A 16,950-nucleotide genomic window follows, 5' to 3' on the forward strand; every position below is an offset into this window, starting at 1 on the left:
CCGGTTCTTTCAGGGACTTCTCGAGGTATTTCTCTAGGTATTTTTTCATGAAGTTTTTCTTTTGATTCTCCAGACATTCCTGATGGGGTTTCTTTAGAAATTCCTGAATAGGATTTCTGCTAAAAATACTCCCCCCTTCGTACGGGTTTTCCGTATACTTGATGCATTGCTTGTCACACTTAATGGACTGCCCCCAAAATTTGGTTGAAAAATATTGAAAAAACAAAAAAGTTATAGCGAAAAGAGTGCTTTTTCGAACTCTTCTTAGGGGGATGATTACGGAAGGGTTTTTAATAAAGTCGAAGGGAAATTTGATAATCTATTTCAGAGATTTCATATAATTTTAACAGGGATGTTTGATGGAAAATCCATCAATGCACAGTGTTTTATTTTGACGATTTTGTGCGCTTTTTTAATAACTTTTCAACCGTTGATTTTTGCGATGTAGTTTCTTCGGAGAAGTTTCTACATAAGACAAAGCGCATCTTTTGACACGAAGAGTTGGATGATCAATCCATCTATAAGTGAGATGAAAAAAATATGTTTTCCAAAAATGCAGATAGACGGCAAAGTTGTGCAAAATGCAATTTTGAACAACTTTTTCAAAGCCGTCATAATGCTAAAACTCATACTTTTCGAGATATATTGCGTTGTACGTGCATGACCCCTAGATATCATATATTTCATCATAACTTTTTAACGGTATTTTTTTACATTTTTTTCGTCTTCTACAAAGTTATTTGGAATGTTAAAATACATGTATTTGCTGAACATCGAAAAACGCCAGCTTTTGAAATAACAAAGTTTTTTTTTAAATTACTGATTTTTATAGGATAACTTTGCACTCGTCTAACTGTTTTCGGCGCAAAATGGCGCAGAGAATTGTTTCCCATAATGAATCAAATATATTTCTACTTTATGAAAATGGCTTGAACTTTTGTATGCAAGTGTATGCTATATGTGTTATGGGTAATAAACAAACAATTATCAAAAATAGAAATTATTTAATAACTTCTTAATTTAACAAGATAGAATGTCGCACTGTTCAGCAAAATTTTGTATTTTTGTATGCTCAACAACTTCTAGGTATTCCACCGATTTTTTTTTTCATGTATTGAGAATACCTCTAGAGATTTTTACTTGGGAAGTCATTCAGGCATTTTTTTTTCGGTGTACTGATTTAGAAAACTATTAGACATGTCCATCATATTCCGAAGAATTAGCATTAGTTGACGGGTTCGATTCCCGGTCGGTCCAGGATCTTTTCGTAAAGGAAATTTCCTTGACTTCCTTGGGCATAAAGTATCTTCGTGCCTGCCACACGATATACGCATGCAAAATGGTCATTGGCAGAGGAAGCTCTCAGTTAATAACTGTGGAAGTGCTCATAGAACACTAAGCTGAGATGCAGGCTTTGTCCCAATGAGGACGTTACGCCAAGAAGAGAGAGAGAGAGCATCAGTTGAAATTTACAGACAAAAACAAATTTAAAAAAACCTATTCTGGAAATTATTTTGGTATTTTTGAATTCTACCTCCAGAGAATCCTAGAAGAAATTCTTAAGGGTGTCGTTATGAATGTTACCAGATATTTATACAGAAATTCTATCGGTAGTTTATTCAAGTATTCCAACAAGAAATTATGCAGAAATTTGTTGAAGCATTTTTAGACAATCATTTCTGGAACTTGAGGGATCCTTGGAAAATTTCCCCTAGGATTCAAAGGATGCATTGCAGACTTACTCCAGAGATTCCTTGAGGATCTTTTTTATGAGTTCTATCGGGAGTTCCCCAAGTTATTTCATCGTGAATTTCTTCAGAGATTCTTCAATGATTTTTTCCATATGTCCTAAGGAATTGGCCAAGGGTTTTTTTCAGAGATTCTTTCAGGAATACACTCAATAATTGAATCGGTCACATTTCTATTTGAGGGGCCCAGAATCAAAGGGGTGTAAGTGACCATTTTGTCGATTTTGAGCTGATCATATACAAAAAATCTTCTGGTTTCAAGCTTTCAAGAACTTTTTTAGGATTATTTTTACGATGATTAGAAAAATTACAATAAATCGTAGAAAATTGGGTCGATTTTGATACTCCATACATTTTGATGAAACATTGGTGAAAAACTTTAAACCTCATTTACTCGAAAGTGGGTTTTTGTCACTTACACCCCTTTGCTTCTAACCCCCTCATTTATCTTATTGTAAGTTCCTGGAACGAGAACGTGCATCTGGAGCCGACCTACTGATGTTCCTGTAGGCATTGCATAGGCCATTTCCCCTGAAATACCCCAGTGAATTTCTTGAGGTACTCGTTGGGGGATACCACCAAAGAATCCTTAAGAAATTCTTCCAGGTAGTCTTTGAGAAATCTCTCCATCAATTCATGGGACATTTCTCAAAAAAAATTATCTTAAATTGTTTGAGAGGTTCTTAAGGGATCCTCCTTACCAAATTTTTCCTAGGATACCATCGAGGATTCTTACAGAGATTCCATCAAGTTCTCCAGGGATTCCTAGTGGAATTTCGTAATGGGTTTTTTGGAGAATTCTTTCAGTGATTCCTCCAGAATTTCATCCACGGATTTCATTGGCAATTTATTCCTACAAGAGTTTCTGTATGAGCTTCTCTGAGAACACCATTCAAGAATAGTTTTGGGAATGCTTTGAGGATTCCATTAGAATTTTATTCTGAAATTCTCCCAAAGTATGAATTTTAATAATGAATTTATTCAATTGTGTGTTATCATTTATGTACCTTCTCAACCTCGAAAGGAAAAAATTAATCCATTATTTTTTTAAATATCGTGGCTATTTTTTATTCCTGTTCGGGTTTGTCACTGCGACCAGTTTTTAGATCTATTGTGACATTACCCGTATCCTTAGTGTAGTGGTAGTGCATGTCGCATTACTCAATTGCCATTGAGGGGCAATAAAGTATCGATTTTGATACAGTTTTTGCTTTGTTTTGTTAGAAAACAAAACAAGAGTACTGATATTGGCCATGCATTGGAAACCTAGCATCACCCTTGTTTTACTGCTAAATTCTCCCCAGTAGGAAGTTTAGGACCCGGGTTTTAACATTAGCAGCAATATCATTCCAATAATGGAACATGTGTTCAGTAATAAGGATTCTAGTATGTTCCTTGCGTACTAGCACTTTCCAGTCTTCAAAGAGTTAGTACATACATGGATCCCTAACCCAATTTGATTTCCTTTGCATTGAGTTTAGCCTCGGATGGTGAGGTTTTTAACTATATGCAAAGTAAAGTTGGTAAACTCAGTTTTATAAAAAAATTGGAAGTCATCAAAACACCAGTAGTAAGGACTAAATACTATAATTCCTTGAATTACCAGTACAGCACATATTCCAAAATTTAAAAATAGGACTACATTAGATTTCGGTTTGGTAGATCTTTTACCGCAACTGAAACGAATCGACAACTTAACAGTGCCGGGCCGACTCAAGACGCAAGAGACTCTCCGGCAATCCCAGGGTCGGCTAGCTACTGGGTAATCAAGGGCACTTTCGCGATACAAAAACTAAGAACACGGATCTTTAACGTTTCTTGATATAATTTATTAAAAATCCTATTTGTTGAGTGTGCGTGTTGTTCTGTGTAATAATGAAGTGTAAATTTTTTATGTGTATCCTATGCTATTCGATGGTACCGGTACATACCGCTGCTGCTTGTTGATGGTGGGTTCGTTGGCCGTCACAGCGACTCCTGTCCAGCTGTGCGGCCGGAAATCTCGCCGGATGGCAAGGCAAGCGGTGTCTAGGGCCGATACTCGGCCGACGGACCAGCGGGCGTTGCCTGGGGGTGGGGTATGCAGGCGTCTTCTCTCTTAGGCGCAATCGACCGGCCGTGGCATGGCCACCTTGGACGGCCGAGAGGGGAAATCCTCCTTAACGATTAAGGCCTTCGGCCTGAGGATCCGTCCCAAAAGGTGGTCTACCCACGCTACGGGCTCCGATAAAGATCGAGCATCTTTTAAACCCCCTCAACCATCCATCTCTCAGCACGGGTCGCCTGACACCTTGGATTGGGGTTACCTGTTTGGTGGACTTTTACCCCCGGAACAGGTGATCCGTAGTGCAATTCTAAGCCGGCAGCTACACGGGCTCACGTGGCTATAGCCATGTGTGAAATTTTCCTCATGAACCAAAATTCTTAACTTTTTATTTGTGAAGGAAAGTTGAGAATTTCTTGAGAGTTGTGTGTGCACTTTTCTAGAAACTGCCCTTTATTACTATTATTCCTAGCTCCGAATATGTATTGTATTATTTTTCTTATAAAGTACATCGTCTCAAGATGCTTTTCGTTGACAAAAGCTATTATTTACCTAAAATACCTAAATTACCGAAAAACATTTAAAGTCGCCTTTCTCACCACTCCCCCCCCCCCTTCACTATTTCCTTGCTACGACTATGGTGGGTTTTGGTGTCTAACAAGGGTAATAAAGAAGGAATAATTCTTGATTTGATGACTGAGAAATTAGTATGGAATATTGTTTATGTGTAGTGATTTGAGAACTCAATTTCTCTGCCCCTTGCGAGCCCATATCACTGGCTACGCCCATGTGTAATATTTTTCTCGATAATGCAAGATTCTCAGCTTCTAGATGGCGCTATAAAATTGATTATTTGTTACTTTATGGTCAAGTTATGATTTTTTGAAATTTTTTGACGATTTTGGAAGAATTGCCCCTTATTACTGTTTTTTCTGGCTCCGCCCATGATTTGCAATTTTTCTTGGAAGTACCTCACCTGAAGATTCTAACCGTGGAAGAAAATCATGATTTGCTTGAAAAACGGGGCTGATATAAATTTTTATATGTTTTGCGAACACATAAATGGGGTGCCCCCATATGCCCCTATCCTTGCTACGACTATGTTCGATATTTTTTCTAGAAAGGGGAGTGTTGGCGGTTTCCAATGGTGGAAGAAAATAGTAATTATATGGAATATCAGCAGAGATATATGCATTTAAAATAGTGTAACGCTGTTTTTAAGGAGGTGCCTCCCTTTGCAGAGCCCCTTTTTATCGTTTTTCCTCGCTACGACTATGTATGATAAATTATTATGAAAGCTGAGGCCCCAAGGTTCTCGGCAATATAAAAATTTTTACATTTAGGTGTAAAACGAAGAAGATATGATTTTTCTAAAAATTAGTGTAACGGTGTTTTGTAGGCACCGTCTTCTGAGGCTATTTTTTTAGCACCGCCGCCTGAGAGTTAAACTGATTAAACGTCGCGATCACCAAGGCAATCTTTGATTATTTCATTCGCAAAATCATGAAACATTTCAAATAAGCAGAAAGGCATGGCTTACGCAGCAATTTAATCTATTTAGTGAATACCCCTACTATTTATTTATTTATTTTTTTATTCTATTTATTTTTCACTGCTAATATACCGTTTGTTTCAGAGGAATGGAGGTAAATTTAAACTATATATAAATAACAATTTACAAAAATATATCAGTGGAGAACGTATCACAATTTCAATTTTTTTTTTCTATTTCAGATTTACAAGCAGGCAATCAGGAACAAAACGGCGAAGTATCTCTTTCTTTAGAAAGGTCAAGATTACCGTACGATACAGTGACAAGTAGACCACGTTTTCCGCGTCAATTTATTCGTGCCGAGTTCCATAATTTCGATTTCTTTTTCGAACATTCACGATAATGTATTTCTGTTCATCACACCTTCAACTTAGATTATGCGTTGCGAACATTCGCGGATACAGTCAGGTCTTTTTTACGCGGTTTTGATTTACGCGGCCGCGTAAATGAAAACTCCATACAAAAAAAATTCATCGTCTTATTTTCGCATGATTCGTCGAGAAATGGTGAGACTTTTTTACGCGGTTTTTTGAAATTTGAATTGAGTTTTTTTACGCTGTACGTATCCCCCGCGTAAAAAAACCTGACTGTAATAAATATGTACAACGGTTTTATTATCCGCAATCTTTTTAACACGGGAACGCGAAAAAAAAGTAATGCAAGAACATAGATGAAACTCAAAAGCAACGATTCTAGTTGTTTAGTTGTCCAGTTTCCTCGTAAAGCTTCGGCGCGGGTTTCGGTTTTTCAGCATTGGCAGTAACATTAAACGGAATTGCATACAGTTTATTTTCTGACTGAGAAACGATAAGCTTAAAACGTGCGTTATTACGAGTTGATCCGACATAAGCGTGGTTTAAAAAATATTCATACCCGGTATATAATTAAATTTAATACACAAACATACAATAAAATTATTGTATTCTTCCGACAGCCGGCTGGCGGAAGACTAAATCATATCAAGGGTTGCATAGCTCACATCACTTACCAATGTGAATCCAGATCTATGTAACTTTCTATCCCTTCCCTTCCCACTAACAAACGTCCTTCCTGTGACAACCGTGGAGATGCGGAGGTACACACGGTCGCTAGTAGCAACGGATGTCACACCAACATTCCTTCCCTTCCCCGATGACCGTAAGGACGTGGCCGGCGCCGGTACTGACAATATAAAGTTTTGAACCTTCAAAATTGCACATTGAGGATGGAAAGCTACACCCAGGCCCCATCCATTTGGTTCCCTGTGCAATGTTGACTGTTCTGGTCAGTAACGGAGTAGCAACTACGAATTGTACGGTCATCTCATACTCATGCTCATGCTCAAATTGAAATGGCCGTCAATCGTTAGTGTTTTTACAATTTCTGAAACAGTCTATACGTTATATATGAGGTATAACAAAATTGAACCTCATTTACGGCTATTCCCTGCATTTCCGTTAGTTGTATACCAAATCGAACGTTCATCCGAACTGATCCACGCGATGATCGGTCGGTTTGTTTGCCAACCTAAGGCAGCTCTTATCAGCTTCCACTATCAACTGAACAAATACCTTTCCTCAACCTTTTATGTTGATCTACGGACAATTAGCATAATTAGGTGCTAATTATGATAGCACATCACCACTTTCGCAACCTTGACCCACAATATATTATACCTGTCGGATAAAGATAAGCCTCCACGTTGTTTCCAGATACTATGCGTACTCAAACTCACATTTTCCTCCGTTCTCTTACAGATTTCATCCATCCCATGAGCGTCTTCTAATCTTTCCTTGCCACGCCGCCAATCTAGTCCGACGAAACGGTAAACAAATGATAAGCGCAACGGCGGTGTCTCTCCAGACGCAGCACTGACCGCGCCAAGTCGTCAGAGCCCGAGTCTCACCGCAGACAGGCAGTATCGCTTCGTTAACTGATCTCGAATCACCTCTCGGAATACCACCCGTGTCAGCAATGGATCATCTAGAACTGGCGCAAAACATCACCACGATGACACCCGACACCGAGACCGGCATGAGCAAAAACGAAGCCAAGCTGCTTGCCATACTGGCCCTCGGAGTGGGCAGTTTCGTGTCCGGAATATTGCCACTGTTCTGCGCGCAGCGGAACCGGGAGCGGTTTCCGGGGTTGATTTCCTTTCTGCTGTGTTTCGGCGCTGGGGTGCTGCTGGCAACGGCCTTGGTACACATGCTGCCCGAAGTGCGGGACGCCCTGAAGCAGTACGCCGAGATTGTCTTCTGCCTCGGATTCTTCCTGATCTACGCCGTAGATGAAGTGAGCCATATGTGCGGGGTAGGGCACAGCCATGGGGGAGAACATCGTCACCAGCAGGGGCAGCACAGTGAGGGAGCGGCGTCTTCGGCGAGGCGTGCCAGCCGAGACTCGACCAATGCCGACGCGGATAGCAGAGGCTACGGAACCAGCGAGGAAACTAAGCTGCTGAGCAAGAGGTATGTTTTCTGAATAGAATAGTTTTTCACATATAAGGTGTACGCTAAGCTCTTAAAAATTTTAATTGATTTACGGGCTACGGCTATGTTCACTATTCCATTATCATCTTCAATCAACTCAACGTAACAGATGGATAAATTATTAACCCGTAAACACCCGGGACGATCTACTTTTGGTAGAAATGCAATATCTTCTTTGTTTTAAAACGTGGAATTGTATTTTTTTGCTTTTTTTTATAAATTCTGCATGTTTTTGCTCAAATTTCTTCGTTTTGCTAATCATCAATAGTTTTCCCTGATCCTAGACATGCAATGTATTACTACCCATCATAGTCTGTTGAAGTTTTGATCCTAGAGCTATTCTAAGGCCTCCAAAGTACTCCGAAGTTTGTGACGCAAATCCAACATTCTCAACCAAATTTTATACACGATGAATGATCACAGAACATAGTCTACGGTACTCAAAAAGCCTCAAAGTACCCCTAGAAAATTCACGGTACATGACTTGGGTGATCTAGGTCATCCAAACTACTCTGGAATTCATTTTCTTAAGATTTAAAACATCTACCGTCGTTTGTGTTCACTCTGTTCAAGAAATTTAGTCACGTTGATGTCCATCAGACCTCACAATGCTATGAGCAACTTGATATTGGGGTAGTTGGACGTTCTGTGAAATTCTAATGGCCTCCAATACACTTTGAAGTTTGGGTTACGATATCTACATACTGTATCATGCTTTAGTTGTGAAAAAAATCTGTGGAATGTAGTCTATACTGCTGATGGAACCTCAGTGCACATCTATAATGCTTTTGGTACATTCATGGGATATTCCAGGCTTTCCAAACTATTTTGGAGTTAGGAACTTCAAGGCCTGCAGGCTCTACACTTGTTTTTCTTCACTCTAACGGCATAATTATTTCACGATTGTGTCTGTTGAACTTTATTATATTGCGAGTATCTCTATTTGTAGCTATTTGGGTGTCCACTGGCATACAAATTGACCCAATGTATTTTGAAGTATGGGTCGTAATATTTGTAAATCTCAGGGTATTTTTATTGTAGCGAATGTATTATTATTATTTAGTGCAATTAACATTCACTTGGTGATCAAGGTCATCCAAACTGTTCTGGAATGAAGACCTTCAAGCTCTACAAGCTCTACTCTTGTATCTCTTTACTTTATCGATGTAATTCTTCCACGATTATCTCTGTTGTATCTCATAATATGTTGAATATTTCTTTTTGTTTATTGTGCATCCACTGACATACAAATGATCTTTATAGTATTTAAAAGTGTCGGAAATTACCCAAGAATTCCTCTAGGCTTTCCTTAGAAATTCCTCCAGGACTCCCTCAGAAGTTCATCGTGATGTTCTCCGAGAATACCTCTACGTGTTTCTAGGGAATGTTTCAGGACTTCCCGTGAAATTCTCCATAAGATTACCAGCAGTTTCTCGAAAATTTCATCAGGAGCTATGCTGGAATTCCTTCAGGAGTTCCTCAGGAATTACTTGAGGAATCTTTTGAAATATCATGCAGTAGTTCCTCGGGACTTACTTCAGGAACTTTTCGAAAAATCCTGCAGGAATTCCTCGGGAATTCCTCCAGAAATTCCCCGAGGATTCCATGGGAGTCCCCCAAAGATCTCGCCAGGCATTCCCTTAAAACTCCTCTACGAAATTTTCTCAAGAGTTCCTCCACAAATTTCTCCTGGGATTCCTCCAGGAATTTTCCTAGGAATTTCTTCAGGGATTGCTCCAGCGATTTCTCTAAAAATTCTTCCAGAGATTCCTTCATGAATACCTCCAGGGATTCCTTCGCGAATTCCTTCATGGACTCATCAAGGAATTTATTCAGCTATTAATCCAGAAATTCCTCCAGAGCTCCTTCAGGAATTCATCCAAGATTTCCTCCAACAACTTATCCAGGGATTTCTTCAGGATTCAAGGGATTCTTCCAGAGATTCCTCCAGCGTTTTCTCCTGGAATTCTTCCAGGGAATACTACGGGAATTTTTCCAGGGAATTTCTCCGGGTAATCATCCCGGATAATTTCTCCAGAAATCCCTCCAGGAATTTCTTCTTGAATAACTCCTAATTTATCTATGAATTCATCAAGGGATTCCTTTAGAAATTCCTCCACGGTGTCCTCCAGAAATACTTCCAGGAGTTCCTCCCTGGGAAATTCTTTAAAAATTCCTTCACAAATTACTATATGAATTCTTGCAGAAAGTACTTCCGGAATTCCTCCAGGGTCTTCTCCAGATTTTTCTTCAAGAAATTCTTGAAGAAATTCCTGGAAGGATTCTTGTAGGAATTCTTGGAGGAATTCCTGAAAAAAATCTTCAAGGAATTCCTGGAGAAATTCCTAGAGAGATTCTTGGAGGAATTCTTGAAAGATTTCTTGGAGGTATTTCTGAAGGAATTCATGGAAAAGAATTCTAGAAGGGATTTCTAGAAGGGATTCCTAAAGGAATTCTTGAAGAAATTCCTGGGGATTTTCCTGTAGGCATTTCAGGAGGAATTTCTGAAGGTATGTATTTATTGAAAATCCCTAGAGGAATTTCTAGAGAAATTTATTAAGGCATCCCTGGCCAAATTCCTGGACGGATTCGAGTGTAGAATTAGCATTTAAGTTACATACACATAAATAAAAACTAAAAAAATGGACGGATTCTTGAAGGAATTTTGACATAAATATTGGAGTAGGTCTTGGAGAAATTCGTATTAGAGTTCCTGTTGGACTTCTTAAAAGAGTTTTTGGAAAAAAATCCTGGACGGATTCTTGGAGAAATTCCTGGAGGAATTTCTGGAGATTGTTTGAGTATTTCCTTGAGAAATAAGTATTGGAGGAATTCTTGGAAGAAGTCTCGGAGCAGTTCTTGGAGAAATCCTTGACGTTATTCTTGGTGAAATCCCTGGAGTTGTCCCGGGAATATTATCTTGAGGAATTACTGGAGGTTTCCTGAAGAATCTAGGAGGTATTCATAAAGGAATTTCTGGAGGATTTTTTAAATGAATTGTTGAAGAAATTTCTTGAAAAATCCCTGGAGGAATTTCTGGCGAAATTCCTGAAGGGATTATTGGCAGAAATCTTATAGGGTTCTCTGGTGAAACTCTTAGGGAAGGTCCAGTAGGAGTTTTTGGAATTCTTGGAATAATTCTGGGGGACTTCCGCGGAATCCTCGGGGAATTTTCGGAGGAATTCCAGCATAGCTCCTGATGAAATTTTCGAGAAACTGCTGAAAATTTCCTGAGAATGTAATGTAATCTTCCTCAGTGTCAGTTTTTGGGATTCCTCTAGGTTTTCCCTGGGCGTTTCTTATGTGAATCCTCAAGGAATTTCTTTTGGAATTTCTTCAGGAATTGTTTATTGGATTTGTCTGGGAAATCCTTACTCCAGCAACTTCTTCCGGGATTCCTCCAGGAACTCCTTCTAGGAGTAGCTTTATGGGTTCCTCTCATAATTCCTTCTGGTATTTCTTCAAGATTTTCTTCTGGGATTACACCAAGAGTGGCATCAGGGACCTCTCCAGAAATTTCACCCGGGGTATCTTCCAGAAATTTTTCAAAAGTGCTTTCCGGAGTTTCTTCAGGGCTTCCAGACACCTGCAAAATGAGTCAAGGTTCTTCCAGCAGCTCCTTCTATAATTTGTCCAATAATTCATCCAGGATAACCTTCCAGGGTTCTTCCAAAAGCTTATTTTTCCAAGGACTTCTTCTTCTTCTTCTGTATGGCTCTATGCTCTTTCTGGAACTTGGCCTGCCTCTCTTCAACTTAGTGTTCTTCGAGCACTTCCACAGTTATTAATTGAAGGGCTTTCGTTGCCTGCCATTGCATGAATTTGTATATTGTAAGGCAAGTACTATGCCCAGGGAGTCTCCGGATTGTCAATCCATAACATTAACCACTTGGCTAACAGAGTGTAGAATTAGCATTTAAGGTCTGAGGTCACGCTTCTCACGAGAGAGAGGATTTCTGGCTTTTTGGCGTATTATGCGTAATTTCTCGAATATGAGACCGAATACCATAATTTCCTCATGTGCAATTATTCTGTAGATATCCTAGAATATTCTAAGAAAATTTCACGATTCTAGGATATTCCAAATTTGAATACCGTGGTCAAGAGCGAAAAAATCTACAAACAAAAAATAGATGCTTATGCATTTCTCTTGCTTATTTTTCACATAAAAAGGTAATGTATCCTCAAAAGGCCATGTGCAAATATTGTTGTATGTTCATAGATGCTGTAAACGTAAAAAAAAGTACATGTTACCGCATAAAATTTCGTAAACCGTGCTGTTTAGTAAAAACGGTTTTATAAAAAACCACTCAAATTTGAGAGGAACCAATCTCCAATTACTGTGGCTCTCCGCATCGCTGGCTCTGGGTTTGCGACTGCGGTGCGTTTAGTAATACACCTCTAAAGTGCTCGAACCCAAATAAATCAAATAAACATTTTATTTTATTAAATTTGTAACACATGACAGTGAAATACTGTTTCAATTCTTCTGTTTCATTGCTGTTTTGTTAATAAATAAAAGAAAAAATAATCAATAGTAGAAACAGACAGAGCGAACAAGATCAACGAATAGGAACACAATCATCTTTGAATAATTTCTGAACCTGTTAGCTTTTCTTATAAAACTTGTGTATTTCAGGGAAACAAACATCGCTTTACAATGCATGAGTATTCTGCTTTTAAAATATTGATATGTTTTTTTTTTCTTTTTCTGGGAGTATTGTTCCCACTGGGACAAAGTATGCTTCTCAGCATGTTGTTATGTGGACCAATGCGCGTGTACTTATTCTCGTTTGAGTTTTGAGCGGTGCCATGCTGCATAAGTGGCCATGGAAAAAAGTTCATTTTCTGTGAATATGGTACTGCTCCAACGTCTAATCAGTGAAAACGTGCATAAGTCCAAGAACTCATCCATAGTAATAAACTTTGACATTTCTCTGCCAATGATCAAGCTGCTCTTGTATATCGTGTGGTAGACACGAACATACACGGAGCACACGAATGTAGAGAACATTTCCATAAAGAACATTTTATGACTCGAAATCGGGCTCGAAGGGGGGCCGAACCACCATTCTAGACCACCTAGACTTTTAGAAAGACTAGGAATTCCTTGCCCATATCTGGGTCCGCTAAGGTTATTTGAGGAATTTCCCAAGAGCCTGGGAATAATTCTTGACTTTTAGAAATGCCAACTACAGCCGCTTACGCCAACCGCAATTTCTCAGCGGTCTTGCATCCAATCCACCTGATTTTTTTAGTGCAGTTATTGCTTACTATTGACTCATCACAAACAAAATATAGACTAAATTGGTTATAAAACAGCCTGCAAAACGTGGTGGGCGTAAAGTTGGCAGCGTCTAATATGATATCTGATTGTATTTGTTGTCTATAGCTAGGTCCGCTAAGGTAGTTCGAGAATTTTTGAAGAATCTATGCAAAATTCTAGACTTTGAGAAATACTAGGAACTCCTTGTCCACATCTGGGTTCGCTAAGGTTTTTTCAGGAATTCCTAAGTGTCTGGGAGTAATTCTTTATTTCTAAAAATCTTTTCTTCATTTCTAAAAATATCAGGTAGTTCGAGGGTTTTCAAGGAATTTCAGCAAAACTCTTGATTCTTAGAAATACTAGGATTTCCTTGTCCCCATCTGGGTAAGCGGAAGCTATTTGAGTCCCGAGAAAATTCCTTATTTTTTTAAACACTAGAAATTGCTTGCCCACATCTGAGTCCGCTAAAATGGTTCAAGGATTTTTGAAGAATCTATGTTAAATTCTTGATTTTAAGAAATACATACTAGAAATTCCTTATCCACATCTGGATTCCCAAATGTAGTTCGAAGATGTTTAAAGAATGGCTAAGAAGTACAAGGAACTCCTTGTCCACATCTGGGTCCGCTAAAGTAATTCAAGAATTTTTTGAAGAAACTATGTAGAATCTTTTTGGACTTTTAGAAACACTAGGAATTCCTTGTCCTCATCTGGGTGAGCCAAAGTTATTTGAGGATTTTCGAAGCTTGTAGTAAAAAATTCTTATGTCCTCGGGGAAATCCTGGAGGAACTCCTAAAAAAATATTTTTGAAACTTCAAGAGGAATTCCTGGAAGAACTCGTAAAGAAATTCCTGAACATACTCCTGGAGGAATTTCCGGAGGAACTCTTGAGGAATTTTCGACTTCTCGAATTCTCCTAATAGAATACCATAACGAACTTCTGAAGGATTTTCCGTAGAATCTAAGAAATCCCATTGAACCTCCTAGAGCAATTTTCCAGGAACTTCCAGAGGAACTTCCAGAAGAATTCCTGGAGGAACTGCTCGAGAATTCCCAGAGGAACTCCTAGAAAGAAATCCCATTGCAACCCGTAGAGTGATTTCCGGAGGAACTACGGCGATTCCCAGAGGAACTCCTGAAGAATTATTGTAGAAACTCCGAAAGGATTTCTCGGAGAAACTTCTAATGACATTCCCGAAGAAATTCCTAGAAAAAAAAAAGAATTCCTGAAGGCACTCCAAGAGAAACTTATGGAGGTACTCCTAGAGGAATTTCTGGAGGAAATCTTAGATGAATTTTTGGAGCAACTCCAAAAGGAATTTCGGGAGAAATTTGAAAAGGTATTTTGAGAGGAACTCATAGAATAATTCTAGACCAACATGTGAAAAGGGCGAAACAACCATTGCACGACTCAGCTTCTTCCGTAAGCTTCCTGTTACTGGTAAGAGATTCCATAAATATTTGGAAATACGCCTAGGAGAAACGGGAGAAGTAGAAATCTCCTTGAATAATTCAATAAGAAACCCCTACAGAAATTTCCGGAGGAACTCATAGTAAAATTCCCGGAAGAATTCCTAGAGAGTTTCCCGGATAAATTCCTAGAAGAATAACTGGAAATAATCCTTTTAGTACTCCTAGAGGAATTTCCGGAGAAACTCCTCAAAGAAATCCCGGAGGAACTCCTAGCGAAATTCCTGGGGGTATCCCTAAATGTATTTCTGGAGGAATTCCTAGAGGCATTTCCAGCGGAGAAACTCCTGGATAAATTTCCGGAGGAACACCACTCCTAGAAGAACTTCTGGAAGAACTCTAAGAGGAATTTCCGGAGGAACCTTGGGAGGAACTCCTTCAGGAATTCTCAATGACACTTCTAATAGAATACCCAGAGGGACTCCTAGAGGATTTTCCGAAGGTCTGAGAAATCCCATTGAAACTCCTAGAGTAATTCCCGGAGGAACTGGAGAATTCTTGGAGGAACTTTCAAAAAGAATTTTCGGATGAACGTCTAGAAGAAATCCCGGAGGAACTCCTCCAGGAATTCTCGGAGGAACTGCTAGAGAATTTCCTGGAAGAACTCCTATAGGAATTCCCAAGAGAACTCCTCTCCTTTTCTGGAAGAACTCCCATAGGAAATCCCGGGAGAACTCCTCTAGGAATTTCTGCAGGAACTCCTAGAAAAATGCCATTGAAACTTTTAGAGGCAATCGCGGAGAACCACCTAGAGAAATTCCCGGGAGAACTTCCCGAAGATGATTCCGGAAGAACACATAGAAAGAAATCTCTTTGGAACTCGTAGAGCTATTTGCGGAGGAACTCATAGAGGAATTTCCTGGAGGAACTCCTTGAGAAAGTACCAGAAGACAGCCTAGAGGAATTCCCGGAGGAACTCCTAGAAGAATTCCTGGAGGAACTCCAAGAGAAACTTATAGCGAAATTCGTGGAGTTACTCTTAGAGGACTTCCCGAGGGAACTCTTGGAGGAATTTTTGGAGGAAGTCCAAGAAGAATTTCGGGAGGAACTCATAGAATAATTCTTGAAAGAACTTCTTGAAAAAAATCTGAAGAAACTACTTGAGGAATCCATCGAGGAACTAATATAGGAATTCCCAGTGGAACTCCTAGCAAAATTCTCAGAGGAACTACCAAAGATATTTCCGTAAGAAATCCTAGAGGAACTCTTGGACTTACACTTGGAAAGACGTCTAGAAAAAAAAATCCTCTTAGAACTTCTTGAGGCATTCCCGGAGTACCGCCTAGAGGAATTCGTGGATGAACATCTCGAGGAATTCCTGAAGAAATTCCTATAGAAATTCTTTGGGGTACTCTTAGAGGAATTTCTTGAGAAACTCCTGGAAGAATTTCTGGAGCCACTCCTAGAAAAAATACCGCTAAAACTACTAGAAAAATTTCCGTAGGAACTTTTAGAAGAACTCCTAGAGAAATTCCTGCAAGAATTCCTGGAAGAATTCCTTCTTGAACCTTCTAGAGGAATTCCTGGAGGAACTCCTAGAAGTATGCCCGTAGGTTCTCCTGGAGGATTTTTCGAAGGAACTTCTAGAGGAATTCCCGGAGAAACTCCTAAAGAAATTTGCGGAGGAACTCCCCGAGGAATTTCCGGAGGAACTCGTAGAAAAATATCCCATAGAAAAATTCCCTATGAAAATTCCAGAAGTATCCCCGGAGGGCCGCCTAGAGGAGTTCTTTGAGAAACTTCTAGAGGAAATACAAGAGGATTTTTTGGAGAAGCTCCTAGAGGTATTTCCAGAGAAACTTCACAAGGAATTCCCAGAGGACCTCCTAGAGGAATTTCTGCAGGAATTCCCGGAGGGACTGCTAAAGGTCTACACATTGATTGACGACTATAAATAAAATAAATAAATAAATAAATAAATAAATAAATTAATTAATTAATTAATTAATAAATTAATAAATAAATTAATAAATTAATAAATTAATAAATTAATAAATTAATAAATTAATAAATTAATAAATTAATAAATTAATAAATTAATAAATTAATAAATTAATAAATTAATAAATTAATAAATTAATAAATTAATAAATTAATAAATTAATAAATTAATAAATTAATAAATTAATAAATTAATAAATTAATAAATTAATAAATTAATAAATTAATAAATTAATAAATTAATAAATTAATAAATTAATAAATTAATAAATTAATAAATTAATAAATTAATAAATTAATAAATTAATAAATTAATAAATTAATAAATTAATAAATTAATAAATTAATAAATTAATAAATTAATAAATTAATAAATTAATAAATTAATAAATTAATAAATTAATAAATTAATAAATTAATAACTTAATAAATTAATAAATTAATAAATTAATAAATT

The 16,950-nt window shown here is 38.2% G+C and overlaps 1 protein-coding gene across 5 annotated transcripts in view; it reads left to right on the forward strand.

Annotated features, from left to right (window-relative positions):
- LOC109427307 (zinc transporter ZIP1) overlaps positions 1-16,950 on the forward strand; it is a 63,261-nt gene that overhangs the window by 21,142 nt on the left and 25,169 nt on the right. For all 5 annotated transcript variants that reach the window (XM_019702826.3, XM_029865358.2, XM_062860228.1 and 2 more), the window contains exon 2: positions 7,081-7,794. In XM_019702826.3, the coding sequence (XP_019558371.3) occupies positions 7,298-7,794 (497 nt within the window). In that variant the 5' untranslated portion in view covers positions 7,081-7,297. The remainder of the gene's footprint in view (positions 1-7,080; positions 7,795-16,950) is intronic.

This window comes from Aedes albopictus, chromosome 3, assembly GCF_035046485.1.
Source record: "Aedes albopictus strain Foshan chromosome 3, AalbF5, whole genome shotgun sequence".
Classification (NCBI taxonomy): Eukaryota; Metazoa; Arthropoda; class Insecta; order Diptera; family Culicidae; genus Aedes; species Aedes albopictus.